Below are 14,929 nucleotides of genomic sequence, written 5' to 3' on the forward strand. Positions count from 1 at the left end.
CTTCCACACCACCCTCTTAAGCTCCTGGGTTACTGCTAAGTTCCTTCACAAGCAGAATCTGTTTCATTCCTATCTGTATGAGAATCTAGAAATCTTGGGAAGGATGGATGAATTCTCAGATTCCTGAGGACATGGAGAAGGGGAAGAAAGGAAACAGGATGCCCTTTGGAAGCTCCAAGCAACAGAGAGACAGCATCTTCAAGGTAGGCAGAACCCAAAGAGAGGAGCCTGGTTTCTCAGTTGTCCTTCTTCCTCGTCTTTCCTTCCTTGACCATCCGCAGGGACAATACAATGGTGGCACTGCACTCATTAGAGGTGGGTGCAGAGATGTGGACTTAATTCCCCTCATATGTGGTTTCCTTTCCCTCCCAGGGACAACAGCCTCATTCCCATAACATCTCCCAGTATGCTCAAAAAATAGGCCGCCAAAAGGCTTGCGGAAGAGGGCATGACAGCCGAAGGTATGTCCATTATTCTAGACGGGTGAGATTTCTCTTCCTGTCATTATTTGGTCTGCAGTGATCGGACTCCATGTTGTTAAAGGATCCTGGATCAATACAGCCTTCCCCTCATTATTAATATGGAGAGAGATGAAAGAGAAGAAATCAATTCGAGATTAAAAAAAAAACATTTAAAGAATTATGTGCCAGTTATTTTTTCCTTCCTAGCTGCACCCTGGCATTCAGTTGAGATCTGAAAATAATAATGTAGCATTTGGGGAAGAAGATACAAGCTAATAAGCCTCCACTAGAGGCCAAGATGGAGAAGATCTCCACGGCCACCATGTCTTTCCCCTTGGTGCTCAGATAGGTGGGGACAAAGGAGATCCAAACACTGCAGAAGACCAGCATGCTGAAGGTGATCAGCTTGGCTTCATTGAAAGAATCAGGTAAAGTCCGTGCAAGGAAGGCCACCGTGAAACTGATGGTGGCCAGAAGACCCATGTAGCCCAGGACTATGTAGAACATGATGTCCGAGCCTTCATTGCATTGAATGATAATATGACCCACTTGGGAGTGTGTGTCAAACTCTGGGAAGGGGGGCGAAGATGCCAACCACAATGCACAGATGCCAGTTTGAATGAAACAACAAGGAATGATGACTGACATGGCCAGTCTCTTCCCCACCCACTTCCTCATCCTGTTCCCTGGCTTGGTGGCCATGAAGGCAACCACCACAGTGATGGTTTTGGCCAATATGCAAGACACGGCAATGGAGAAGATGATGCCAAACAGGGTTTGCCGGAGAAGGCAGGTCACCGTCCCAGGATGGCCGATGAATAGGAAGGAACACAGAAAGCCGAGCAGCAGAGAGGAGAGCAGGACACAAGTGATGCTTTGATTGTTGGCTTTGACGATCGGTGTATTCCAGTGTGTGGCAAAGATCCCCATCACTATAACTGTGGCCACAAAACATAAAACAGCAACAGAAGCCAAGCCTGCTCCCATGGGGTCCTCGTAGGATAAGTAGGTTGTGAGTTTGGGAATGCACTGATCCCTCTTCTGGTTTGGATATTCATCTTCTGGGCATTTCTCACATTGGTCTGCATCTGAAATTCGTAATTGTTACTATCATTTATGAATGTACTGTTTTATATTGTGCCAGTCAAAAGACGCTGCTGAGAACAGCTGTTAAGAGAAATTCTCTTAATTCCTTTTTGCTCAGTTACTTCCTGGAATTCACAATTGCCATGAAGGAAGGAAATGGAGGGATCCTGACCAGGGTTAGGCCTAGATGTCACCCATTACTCTTGCAAGAGAAGTTCAGATTGGCTGTAGCAGTTCCCTCAAGAGAAACTTCAAAAATGGCCAAGGGCTTCAGGATGCTGACAGGAATTGCAGAGGCAGGAAAAAATGGGGTTGGGAGCATCCTGTCCCTCCCGATCCTTAGAAACCCCAGCCCCTGCTGGTTATGATGGTTTCCTTGATCTATCAGATACTGTCTGATGCAGTGGTTAGACTGTCAGAACAGGATCAATGAGATCTGGGTTCTTATATTGCCAAGGAAGGTTGTTGACTGACTGTGGGTAAGTCACACTCTCTCGGCCTGATCTACCTCATAGGGCTGTTGTGCTGGTGAGAACGTGGAGAATAATGTTATTTAGGTCTCCAATGGGGAGAAATTCAGGAGATGACGTTTGTTATGAATCTGTCCTGAATTACAACTCACTAGCAAAAAAAGATGGTTCTTGATGTTGCTTATTCTGCTATTGCTGCAGCTCTCTTGGCACGAGGAAGAAGCGCTTCTCCTCTACTCAAACTACTGTTAAATATGGCAAGCAGATGGAGCTTCCACATCGGCATGCTGAGCCCCCAGTAAAACATAAAACCACTACCCGGGCTGAAGATGTATTAGGGTGCATTAATTTCTTTTTCCGATAGAAACAACAGGAAAAAATGGCTCTTGTAAGAGAGAATAAGAGGAATCTATAACTGTAGTTAAGGGAGTGAAGTCTGGAAAGGAAATTCCCCTCCCTGTACCAAGCCTGCTAAGTGAGTTTATGCAAGGAAACCTTGTTTCATATCTGTTGAGAATACTTTGTCAATACTGCATGCATATTTGTTAAAGTGAGTTAGTATACCAGAAGTATGAAACCCCCATTGGGAATTGCTATTGCGATGCTGCTTCACATTCCCTTGGAGCTGATCTCTTAGGCTGCACCCACCTTGGATGGACCTGGGATGGTTTCCAATCCTTTTGTGCACATATCACTTTGTCTGGCCATCACTCTGACAGAACATATACTCAAGTACTAGCAACAAAGCCCATTGTGGGAGGGAAATACAATAGGTTCTAGAAAGGGTGTGGCAGGCGGGGCAGGTATTGCTGCTTCCACCACACTCCAATCTGGTCAAATGGAAGGGTAGGGCAGCCGGGCCTGGCATTGCCCCCCTCTGCAATGTCCCGATCTGGGTAAGGGCAGGGCAGGGTGGCTGGGCCTGGCATTGCCTACTCCATAGGGCCAGCCAATCATGGCAGGAAAGGGCTGGGAGGTCGGCTGATCCGTCCTATCACCTCCTCACCCCAGTCGGGCTACAGAGGCTTGGCAGGTGAGCAGGCCCTTCCCTCTGCTGGCCAATTTCAGACATGATTTAGGCCGCTGCAGAGCCCAGGAGTGATGCTGGAGAGGAAAGGGCCCTGGAGTGCTACTGCACCCCACTGCCACCCAATTCAGCCCTGATTTGGGCTTCTGCTAAGAGTGCTGCCAGGGTAGGCAGAAAGTGCTCTGGAGTGCTCCTGTGCTCCAGAGCAGGTCTAATTGGGCTGCTTTGGGCTGAAATCACTGGACTAGGGTGCTCAGGAGCATGCTGCACCATCAGGGAGCGTGCCTGGGGAGCTGTGTTCCCCCTGCCTCCCTCCCATTGGCCTGGCCTCTGAGAAGACAGAGACCAGGTCTCTTTGCCCTGCAAGTCTATGGCAGATCGACCTGGGCTCTGGGGTCCAGAGGTCCGGTTAACTCATCTCGCAAAGCCATGATAAGTAGACTTGGGCTCTTCCAGTCCAGCAGGCAAGCCACAGTACCCCCCTCATGCCCCCTCCCTCCTGCGGCAGATCGAAGCTTGGGGAGAAAGACTTGGGAGGTGAAGCACAGGCAAGTCAGGCATGCCCCATGCGGTCCTGGCCCAGTCGGGGCTGGGGAGGGAGGGGCTGGCCTGCAGGCCCTTCTGAGGCCCAGTGGCTTTCCAGGACTGCGCCTGCAGTGGTGAGTCATCTCGAACATGCTTGCTGAATTATATAGTAAGAGTCATTGTGTCTTACATGTGAATTCTGACTGGAGAGATTCCCTCGTTATGTGTATTTTGGTCTCTAGTCTGCATAGAGTCTCTGAGGATTTGGTTTGATTACAACAATGTGACTCATGTGAAAAAGGTAAGTGTGAGAATAACATGGTGGGTGCTTACTTTCTTCTTCCTCAATGTATCTCTTCACCGAAGCAAAGAGGTCTTCTTAGCTTTCCTCTACCACAGTTAAGCAATACCTAGTGCTTCAGAAGAGCCCAGGAGGCATCACCCGTGGGCCTGGAGGAAGCAATAGTTCTGAAATGGCTGCCTCCATCGCAGGAGGACACTCCAAACATTTTATAATTGGCAGGAGTCCCCATGGAAGCCATGCTGGCCACAGCAGTCGTTTTATCACAGTACCCACAACCTGTCCTCGAAATGCCAAGAGTTCTCATGGGCTCAACGATGTTAAGGAATGCTGTCCTTATTGGTCACATCGTTGATACATTATAAAATCGGTGGGGAAAGGGGAAATTCTACATCAGGTGGAAGAGACTCACTGACTGTCCATTTTCCAGAAGGTAGAGACTGGCAAATCCATTGTACAGGAAAGCTCGAGTAACTGGAGTAGCAGCACATTTGAAACATTTGGAGCTTTTCTCTTGTAGCTTCATATCCTTTTACTTACCAATCTGGAGTGCAATTTTCCCTTCCGGGCAGTGAGCACAATCGTAGCAGCAAAATTGCTTCCCCTCTTGAACAATCCTGCTGTGCCCAGTGGGGCAGCTCTCAACACACGTACTGCGTGGGACACTCTGAGAGAAAAGCAAAAGGAAGGGGTGGGAGATGGAAATGTGCTGCTTCTCCCTTCCAGCTATGATTCTTGATTCTAACCCCTTTGCCCAAGAACACACCAGAAATGACATGCTCCCCACTTGTATATGTACATACGTAGAAACAAAGATCTAGCAAAGTGATAAGAGAAAGAAAAGGAGCTGTGTAAGCAGAGGGACAAGTGTTATGTCCTCCACATGCATTTCTACTTCCCTCAACAGATATCCCTCATTGTGCGTCTTCATGAGCTAGAAATGTTGTTATTCTTGCATCAGAATTCCTGTTCTGAAGAAATACCGGTTTGGAATCTTTTGAGATAAAAATTGTCTGCAAGCAAGAAAACTAGCACATCAGGGAAGAAGTTGTTGTGTAACTTGTTCTAGTTTTTCATTGCTAGAAAATTTTCACATTGAAACTGTGACTCTCCATCTGTATAAGTTCAGTGCACTCTCTCTCAACTCATCCCCATCTCTTCTGGTTAGTTTGTAGAGTCCAGGGCAAAAACTAAGCAGAATAATATTGTCTCTGGATTCTTGCATACATTGGATCCATTATGGCTGCACTATGAAATTTGGCAAATGGAAATCTTCCAATAGATCCAGAACCATTCAGTGTTCATCCCATGTTACTTTTTTATACATTATGGGAAAGGGTGCCATTCTGAAAAGTCAAGTGCCAATCTCGTGCGAGAAAATGGGATCTTCTGCATTTCTTTCGTGACATTCCGGGTTGTTACGAGCAGTGGGGGGCCATGTGGAAACAGCCCCAGTCTGACAATGGTGGCTGCTGTTTGATGGCTGCAGAGCAGAGGAATTGGCTGCAGCTTCGAAGGACATATCCATGGCTTTGATTTGCAAGGATATAGGAGGTAACTAAATGCTTCTCCTCTATTCTAAAGAAGTATCATAACGTTGAAAAAACATCATCCATACCTGCTGAAATTTGTGATTCCATCTCAGCAAACTTCGATTAATAGTGAACTCTTCACCTGCAATTGTCTTAGATTCCATCGAACCAACTTGGATTTTTTGAAAAGATTGATTCGAGAATGTGACCAAGTTCACAATATCATAGCCAGCCACCAGGTCCCCATCTTCATCAAAAAAGATTTCATCTCCAGCAGAATTGTTAAAGCGAACTTTTCTCAAAAATGAACAAAGCTAGGTTGGTAAAGAAGCAGTTCACGTATGTAAAAAATGTAGCGGGAAATAAATGAATATACCTTCCTGAAATTTGTTAACATGGAACTACTTGTTCTGCGATATTGATTTGCAATTGTATTAATATGACTAAATATGAATTAACATGGTTTTTGAAATTTGATCAAAATGCTAACTTAAAAATGAAGTGTTTTTTGAGAAAAGAAATGAATCCTATTATACTTAATACTGTCTATAAATTCTATTATACTTAAGGGTGCACTGAATTTTCAGAGGGAGCCAACTCATAGATCTGACATCAGATTAGGAGCCAGATTTAAGATAGCAGCGCTGGTGGGAACATCAGTAGCTGCTCATGACATTTGAGTTGTTTTAATTTGCTCTCTCTCCCTTTTATCACCTTACTGAGCGTTTGCTGCATAATACAGGGAAGATTTTATTATTCTATTGTGGTATACTTTACCAGCTGCTTTGCAGTCTACCAAACCTCAGATGCTGAGTGAATTATTCCAGCACTTACTATTGATACCTTGACACCTCTGTGACGAATTTAGCATTCGGATTGCACTCTCGTGTTCTCATGCATGATATGAGCCATCACAGATATATGCAAGCTATGTAAATGCAAGTTCAAGATACCTCCCGCCAAATACTTCACCCATGTAACTACTGCTCTGAGTCCCTGCAGATGACTCCATTCTGACCAAGAGAGGGAAAGGCTCTTTGCTACTGGGGGGAGATTAGCGGCAAGGACAAAGGCTATACGAGAGGGGGAACTCTCGTATAACTCTCGTAATTTTTATGGGGTCCCTTCCCCAAGGTTGTAGACGAGGCTGGTGATCTTAAGCAAAAGGAGTATTTTTTTAATTAACAGATGAAAATACACACACACAAGAAGCAATGCACAAGCACACAGGCTCCTAAGAAAAGCTGCGGTGGAAGTGGGATAGAGTTGATGGATTTCAGGGCAATGATTACGTATCAAAGGAGAGGGAGTCCATGGAGGAAGAAAGTTCCATTCTTTCTCTCCTGTTTCCTCAAAAAGGGGCGGTTTGTTAATGGATCTTCGCACAGCTGAGTTGATGAATTTAGATATGAAATGCATTTTCCCAGAGTCAAATAAAACATATTAGTGTTGATTAATTGGTCCTCGATTGCAGGGTGGGTATCTAATCACAGAAGGCGGCTATCGGAATGTGCTCAGGGGGAGACTTGGCGAGGCCCTCTATTCATTAATTTATTATTTATTTATTTTATTCGATTTATACCCCACCATCCCCAAAGATGGGCTCAGGGCGGCTAACAATATTAAAAAGTACATTAAAGTCACAAAAACAGAAAACCAATAATAATTTTTTAAAAATCATTAAAATAGTCCAGGAGCAGGCTATTTAAACAAATATTGGGAGTCCGTATATGGGCATAGCAGATGGCCGAGGGCAGCCCCAGAAGAAGTGGTGGTCTTAGATGAAAGAAGGAGGATACCCGCTGGCACTCAGCCAAATGCCCAGAGGAACATCTCCGTTTTACAGGTCCTGTGAAACTGTAACAGGTCCCACAGGGCCCGGTTCTCCAGCGGGAGAGCATTCCACCAGGTCTGGGCCAGGGCAGAAAAAGCCCTGGCCCTGGTTGAGGCCAGATGGATGTCCTTTGGGCCAGGAACCACCAGAAATTGCTTGTCTGCAGAGCGCAACACCCTGCAAGGTATGTCTTGGAAGAGGCGGTCCCTCAAGTGTGCAGTTCCCTGTCCGTGAAGGGCTTTAAACACCAAGGTTAACAACTTGAAACAGATCTGGGAGCCAGTGCAGCTGGCACAGCACAGGATGAATGTGTGCTTGGATTGGCATTCCAGTCAGGATGCATGCCACTCATTCTGGACGAGCTGTAACTTCTGGGTCAGGCCCAAGAGCAGCCCTGCGTAGTCTAGTCTGGAGGTGACCGTTGCACGGATTACTGTGGCCAGGTCCCAGGGCGAAAGATAGGGCACCAGTTGCCTGGCCTGTCAAAGATTAAAAAAGGCAGACCTGGCAATGGTCGTGACCTGACCCTCCAGTGCCCGTTGCTGGGAGGAAAGTCAATCAATCACCACCACCCCCTGCATTATCATGCGCCAGACTATTCTTAACTCAATTTCACAGGTGGGTTTCCGCATTGCTCTGCCCAGCCAGCTTGGAATTTCCTGTGATGCAGATCAACCTGCATTAATCCAGGGCCCTGTGATTTTGATAACACAGGCTTATATCAAATATGGTGGAGGCCTGGGCTGACTACTTACACCATGTGTGAGGAACAGTTAGTCAGTTCTTTTCTCTGACACATTATTGTGCCCACCTTTGCTTCTTCAATGCACACGGAACAGTTTTATTACAGATTCTTAGATCCCGAGGAGTTAGCCGTGTTAGTCTGTAGTACCAAAATCAAAAAGAGTCCAGTAGCACCTTTAAGACTAACCAATTTTATTGTAGCATAAGCTTTCAAGAATCACAGTTCTCTTCGTCAGAGAACTGTGATTCTCAAAAGCTTTTGCTACAATAAAATTGATTAGTCTTAAAGGTGCCACTGGACTCTTTTTGATTACGGAGTCTGAATCTATAAAATGACATTTGTCTTCTTGCAAACAAAGCAGTTCATAATATATAATATAATAAAAACTGGGCTGGTAGAATGCGTTTCCCGACAGATTAGTGTGCCACTTAGAATGGTAAACAAAGTCACTATTATCAGTATCCCCTCAATACAGCTAGGGAGTTGAGGCTCAGAGGAGTGGGTTACCCGAGGCCCCCTGCACTGGGATTCAAAACAGTAGAGGGCTGATTCACAGTACAACCTCTTAACCACTTACAGAGCAGGAGGCAATGCCCTTCTCCCTTTCATCCAGCCAGGATAAGAAACAGGGCAGGTGGAAATGCCCGCCTCTTTAAATCTATGGGAAGAAGGCACTGAGCAGACTTCAATGCTCACCCTATCTTCACTCTGCAGGAATCAGGTGCCAAGCAGGCAGCAATACCCATCCCCCTTCAACCTGACAGAATCAGGAGCAGAGCAAGTCGCAATATCTACACCCCCCTCACCCGTCTGGTATTAGGAGTGGAGTAGGTGGCGATGCCCACCCCTTGCCGGGATAAGAAGCAGAGCAGGTGTCAATACTTACTCTCTTCAACCTACTGGAATAAGGCACTGAGCAGGCAGCTATACCCACCCCCCTTCCCCCATCTGCAAAAAGGTGTGAAGCAGGAGGCAATGCCCGTTTCTGCTTCACCCATCTGCGATCAAGAGCTGAGCAGGTGGCCATGCCACTCCGCTTTACCCAACCTGTATCAGGTGTGGAGCAGGTAGCAAAGCCTCTCACCCATTCGTGTGACCAAGATCGGGTGTGGAGCAGGAGGCAATGCCCGTTTCCCCTTCACCCAGCTGGAATCAGGAACAGAGCAGGTCGCAATGCCTGTCTCCCTTTACCTAACTCGTATCAGGCATGGAGCAGGAAGCAAAGCCCACCTCCCTTCACGTGGCCGAGATCACTCATGAAGCAGGTGCGCACCCCCCTCTGTCACTGGCCAGGATCAGTGAGGGAGGAGGAGGGGATGCCTTCCTAGCCACCCTCCCCTTTCTAGAGCTTGTTGTATTTTTTCCCCACAACGGACTTTGTTGCTAATATATAATATAATAACAACTGGGCTTATATAATGCTTTTCCTGACAGATTAGCCCCACTTAGATTGGTGAACAAAGTCAGTGTTATTACTATCCCCCTCAATACAGCTGGGGATTGGGGCTCAGAGGAGTGGGTTACCCAAGGCCCCCTGCACTGGGATTCAAAACAGCAGAGGGCTGATTCACAGTACAACTTCTTAACCACTTTGCTATAGCAACTCTCATAATGGATGAACTGTGACAAGAAGAACTGTGACTGACCTGCCATGGCTGAGCATAGAGAAGATCTCCTTTCCCCATCACTCTCTGCTGAGTTCTTGATGAATAAATGGCATGGAGTGCATGTACCACAGCATGGACAGCATTGTAGATGCCATAGCTGTGACCAGACATTCCCATTTCAAACACAGTGCCAGGGACGCTGTCAAGCTTCTCCTCCCCTGTGCAGTTTTTGTTTCGGGATGCATCAATGTTATACAGTGGTAGCGAACAGTGAAATACGTACAACCAAAACGGCTGAATGAAATAAATCTCTGATTGGTATGGATTCAGCGTCTCAAGGAAGTTCTGAAATCCTGGCACCTTATTCGTGTGCAGTGCAAAGGACAAACTGCCATTGAGGGATTTGGGTGTGAATTTACGCCCAAGTAAAATATATGTGACATCCCATTCAGCTGTTGCGATCCAAACTCGCTCTATTGGCAGCTGCTGAAGAATTTCATAATTTTCTAGAATTATTCGTAAACCTTGCATAGACTCATCATTCCCATAGACAAGAATGACGTTGAGTTTGCTAAACCAGATATTTCGAGCTATCCTCTCCAAGATTTCAGCAAAATTTGCATTTTCTATGTAACTTCTTCTCATTGTTGGAATCATTTCTTTCAAAGCAATGCAAATATTAGCCTGGAACAACCTTGGTACCACGTTCTGAAGGAACATTTCTCCACTGTCGTCATCTGATGTGAGGAGGCCAATCCAGTTCCATCCAAAATGCTTCAGGAGATGAACAATCCCAACCCATTGAGGAGTTTCAGATGGAATCATCCGGAATAAATAAGGGAACTGAGTTTTAGCATTCATTGTAGTATGAAAGGAACCATAAGTGACCTAAGATGGTAGATCATGACTTTATGAGACATGACAAAACTCTTCATTTATTTTTTGAAAATATCATTCACCCAAAAACAAACATAAATAAGTCATTTATTCTGTTTGGTTATCTAAGAAACATTATAGTTTGTAACAATCATAATCTAAAATTTCTATTCACGCTATCAAGGGAGGGCAGTGGAGAACCCCACTTGTTTATGGCTCCTTCAGGGCTTGAGCAAAGAATGGCCGTGGATAACACAGTGGACTAAACGTAGAGATCTGAGAAAGACAATTAACTCTAGAGGATTTCTTTAGCTATGTCTACATTTCAACATCCCTGTAAGCATACATACCTGTGGAATCTTGTATGTAGTTAAAATGTTAGCCATCTGGATCGAGTTTTGGGAGGTGAAGCCACCAATGACGGCCATTACTTTCTTCTTCCTGTCACAGTCGTAATTGACATGAGTTGGATTTTCTCTGAAGATTATATCCAGAATGCCTTTGGAGCTTTGCAGTGACTTGAAAGCATTTTCATATATCTTTGATCCCAGTGTGGTGTTGGGTAAGAGTTTGGAATCCTTGATTTCATTAAAGGCAAAAACAAAGGCTAGGATATACTGATATTGTTTAGTTATTAACCTGCAATGAGAGTTTTGTGTAGTCTCTCAGGCCTGTATCATAGGAAACGTTTGTGGCTTTTCTACTAAAATACTTGTTATGGAAAGAGCACTCACAGGCTATTGTTCTGCTCCTGCTACAGAGACCAACGGAGGTGGTTTGCCACTACCTTCCTCTGCAACCCTGGTCTTAGTTGAAGGCCTCCCATCCAATTACTAACCGAGGGAAACCCTGCTTATCTTCTGAGGTCTGACAAAGTCAGGCTTTCCTGGGCTATCCAGGCCTGGGCGCAACTCTAGCCAGGAGCCTGAAAATTGGCCACCGGCATCAGGAAGATAATTGGGATTCTAGTGCCGGAGGAGAAGGGAATAGAAATATCATGGCCCAGATGTTATCGCCACAACCTACACCTCAATGGAAGCAAAAGTTGTCTAAGGTAGGCATAACTCTGAGCCATCATTTCCAAGATGATGGCAGGAGTTGCACTTCCAAAATAAAGGGAATCGGAGCATCCTGTCTCAGATTATCTCAAATACCCATGATGTTCTGCAATGGAAGTAACATTGCACATATCTCAAAAAAAGCAAAGGGTTACAAAATTTGTCACCAGCCTCGGAGTTATGGTTGCAGTGCCAAAAATGAAGGGAGCCAGAACATCTTTGCCCAGATCATTGCAAGAATACCCCTTCCTTGCTGTTTCCCATTGAAATTAAGGTACTCCATTTGTGACAGGCCTGAAACATCAGAGCACAAATACAGAGGGGTTCACGGTCAGCTGCCAGCTTTAGGATGATCAAGGGTTTTGCAGAAATGAATAGAATTGCATTAACACATCAGACCACCAAGCTTGGAGTTTTAAATGAGGGCACGGTTCTGAGTGTGAGTGGGTCAAAATCAGGCAGTAACCTTATATGACATAAGGGGAATTCAACCCTGGGTCTCCTTGATCCTAGTTCTAGATTCTAACCACTATACAACACGGGCTTTGATAGGTCATGGATGTTTTTAAGCCCCCCTCCCCCATTTTGAGATGTGTGCATTTATATTTATATCCATCACCCCTATGCGAACACAGAGTCAAGTATGAACCACTATGCAGTATGAACCGTAATATTTAATGCTTTTAAATGTTTTTAAATGTATTATTTAATGTTTTTAAATGTTTTTAATGGTGGGTGTTGTTTGTATTTGTTATCCGCCCTGAACCTGCGAAAGTGGGGAGGGCAGAATATAAATATAATAAATTAAATTAAATTAAATTAAATTATGTGGAAGAATTATGCCTGCCACAGATGGATTGATGAACATATGGACAGACGGCCATGTGGACTGAGGGATGGTTCCTTACACTATGATAGATTCCTCTTCATGGCTTTTGTGAACAGACTCGACTGAAAATAAAGGAAAATTGTCTGAGATGATATGGAAGTTCTAATTTTTGATGTTAGACTTATGACCTTTGTTTCACACTTGGAAATCATCATTTGATGACACAGTTAGCAAGTACTGAACATGAAATAGCCCTTTGCAATCAGAGTCTTCTCTCCTGTGTATTCTCATTTCTCAATTGCATGAGAATGGTTTTAAAACTTCGTGCAGATCTTTTATACAATAAAGAGTTACTTACCTCCCTACTAAGTCATACCTTGGTGGTGCTGTAAAGTTGAGTAAAAGATTTTTAGGGTATACAGTGGATACAGATCCTCCAATGATCATTTCCTCTCCAGAGTTCTCCAAATGCTGTGGATCTCCTGGCTGCCAACTGCTGACGGAATCTGACCTGTTGCCGAATGTATAAGGCAGCAATGGCAGGAGGAATGACAGCAGTAACATACTTGTGAATGCTAGACAAATACTGATCCACTTCCAGCTGTGGTCCTTCGTTTTCTCACATACATCTGCTAGCATATTTGAGAAAAGGAGTAGCCAGTTGTCTGTCTTGTAACGTTGACTCTTCGGTTTTGCTTCTCTACTTTTGCCCTTGGATTTATAATTTTCTTTTGTAAACACAGGATATACACTTTTGTATGGAATGGGAGCTATTTATATACATGGTTTCTGCTATATATATATATATATATATAATATATGCATAACATACAATATCATTTACTAATGTATACACAAAATAGCCACTTGTAATTTTTATGGGTAGGAAAAATGATATGAAATTAGAGATTTTTTATATACACAAAGGAAGAGAAACATTGTAATTGTTATTTAAAGCAGCAAAGATTAGACACTTCAAAAGAAAATTCATAGATGGCCGATTCAACTCATCTGCCCAATATTGGCAGAAAGCCATCAACTCAGAAATCAGAAGTTTTTTCCCTCGTCTCTTTTCCAACATGGGCATAAAGGATAAAATCAGAAAGCTACATATGACTAATCGAGCCTGATGCAATTGAATCTCCCAGATCTCTGAGCTACAGCTTGCTTTTATAGACCGAATGTGGTATAGCACAAGTCATTGAGCTGCATTTGCCTCTTGATTTTCAAAGTAATCATTATTCATTAGCTGCGCACCTTTTTAAAAAGGAGTTTAATTATACTGTTTTTCTAATTACAGGGCAAATAATCTTCTTTCCCAAGGCCTCAAGGTTTCACCATGCCGCTGTATACCTTGTTTTTATCAAAAGTTGTTAATGATTTTTGTGAGGCTCCAACATGGCCAGTGCTTTGCCCCCTCAGTTGGAAGAATGAGACAGACACAATTTCTTGGAATAAATGGCCACTTTATTAAACATAACATCAACACTAAACTGCGGCAAGGGCAAACTATGCGGTACAGGTCAAGCCACGGGGTCCCTCAGACCACCGCCCTGACCTGTCTGGGCGAGCCCCGCTGCCCCGGGCATAATCCATTCATGGAATGGCCTCAGCCCGGCCGGCCAGGCAAAGAGTTCCCCCCTCAAGCTCCTAAAGCCTCAGCCATACAGCATGAGGGAAGGACTTGCACCTGGGGTTCCCTGGTGGCAGTCTGCACAGGTGGTGGTAGCCATGAAGCATTACCCTCCGTCCTGAGAGACCCCATTTCCCCACCACTGGGGAATTGCCAAAGGGGTGCTCACCAGCCCGCTCCCTATTTCCCCACTTTCTCCTGCCAACGCGATAGGCCAAGCCTCAGCTTAGGCCCTCGTGCCCCACAGGTGGCCTAGTGCCAACCTGAGCCCGAGCCGCAGGTCGTCTAAGAAGATGTCATTGCCGGATGGGGACAAATGGACCCCATCTGCCCTGTAAAGGGTGGCATTTGCGGCCTTAATGTGAGGGTGAGGGAGGTAGATGCCGAGAGCCGTAGCTAGGGCTTTCTGAATTGCCCTATTGGCCCTGCGCCTAGCACGAGCCATACCCCTGGGGTCTAACAACTCCCGCCATCTGCGGCGGGGGAGCATCTCTGACCAGAATATATATACACCGGGCCAGCGGTTCTTAATTATCCGAAGGTCAGCAATCACCTGCAAGGACAAGGCTCTGCCTTTCAATAAACCAAGGTCATTACCACCCATGTGTAAGACCAAAATATGAGGAGGAGGACCGTTCCTTCCCCCAAACAAGAGAGGCAGCAACCCAGACCACCGAAGGCCTCGCCTGCCCAGCCATTCAACTGAGGCGTCTTCGCTCAACCCCAGCTGAGCTCCAATCAGCGTCCGTCTGGCTTGCACCGCAGCCCAGAACACCATACTGTGGCCAGCTATAAGAATCCGCTTCCTCTCAAAGATGCTCCCTGCTCCTGGAACGAAAATCAAACTGCGTGAGACGAGAACAACGGGAGGGGGTGAATGTACGACCGAAAGGCAGCCGACTTCCATCTGCCCACCTTCTGAATGGTCTTGTCAGCGTAGCCCAT

General features: G+C 45.3%; 1 protein-coding gene across 1 annotated transcript; it reads right to left on the reverse strand.

The window, feature by feature from the left end:
- Positions 1 to 650: 650 nt before the first annotated feature.
- On the reverse strand, positions 651 to 14,929 carry LOC129327939 (vomeronasal type-2 receptor 26-like). The gene is made up of 3 exons (XM_054976687.1): positions 14,900 to 14,929; positions 4,411 to 4,537; positions 651 to 1,549 (listed from the first exon to the last, which is right to left on the reverse strand). Exons 1-3 carry the CDS (start codon positions 14,927 to 14,929, stop codon positions 651 to 653), a joined length of 1,056 nt encoding a protein of 351 aa, XP_054832662.1.

Source organism: Eublepharis macularius, chromosome 4, assembly GCF_028583425.1.
Source record: "Eublepharis macularius isolate TG4126 chromosome 4, MPM_Emac_v1.0, whole genome shotgun sequence".
NCBI lineage: Eukaryota > Metazoa > Chordata > Lepidosauria > Squamata > Eublepharidae > Eublepharis > Eublepharis macularius.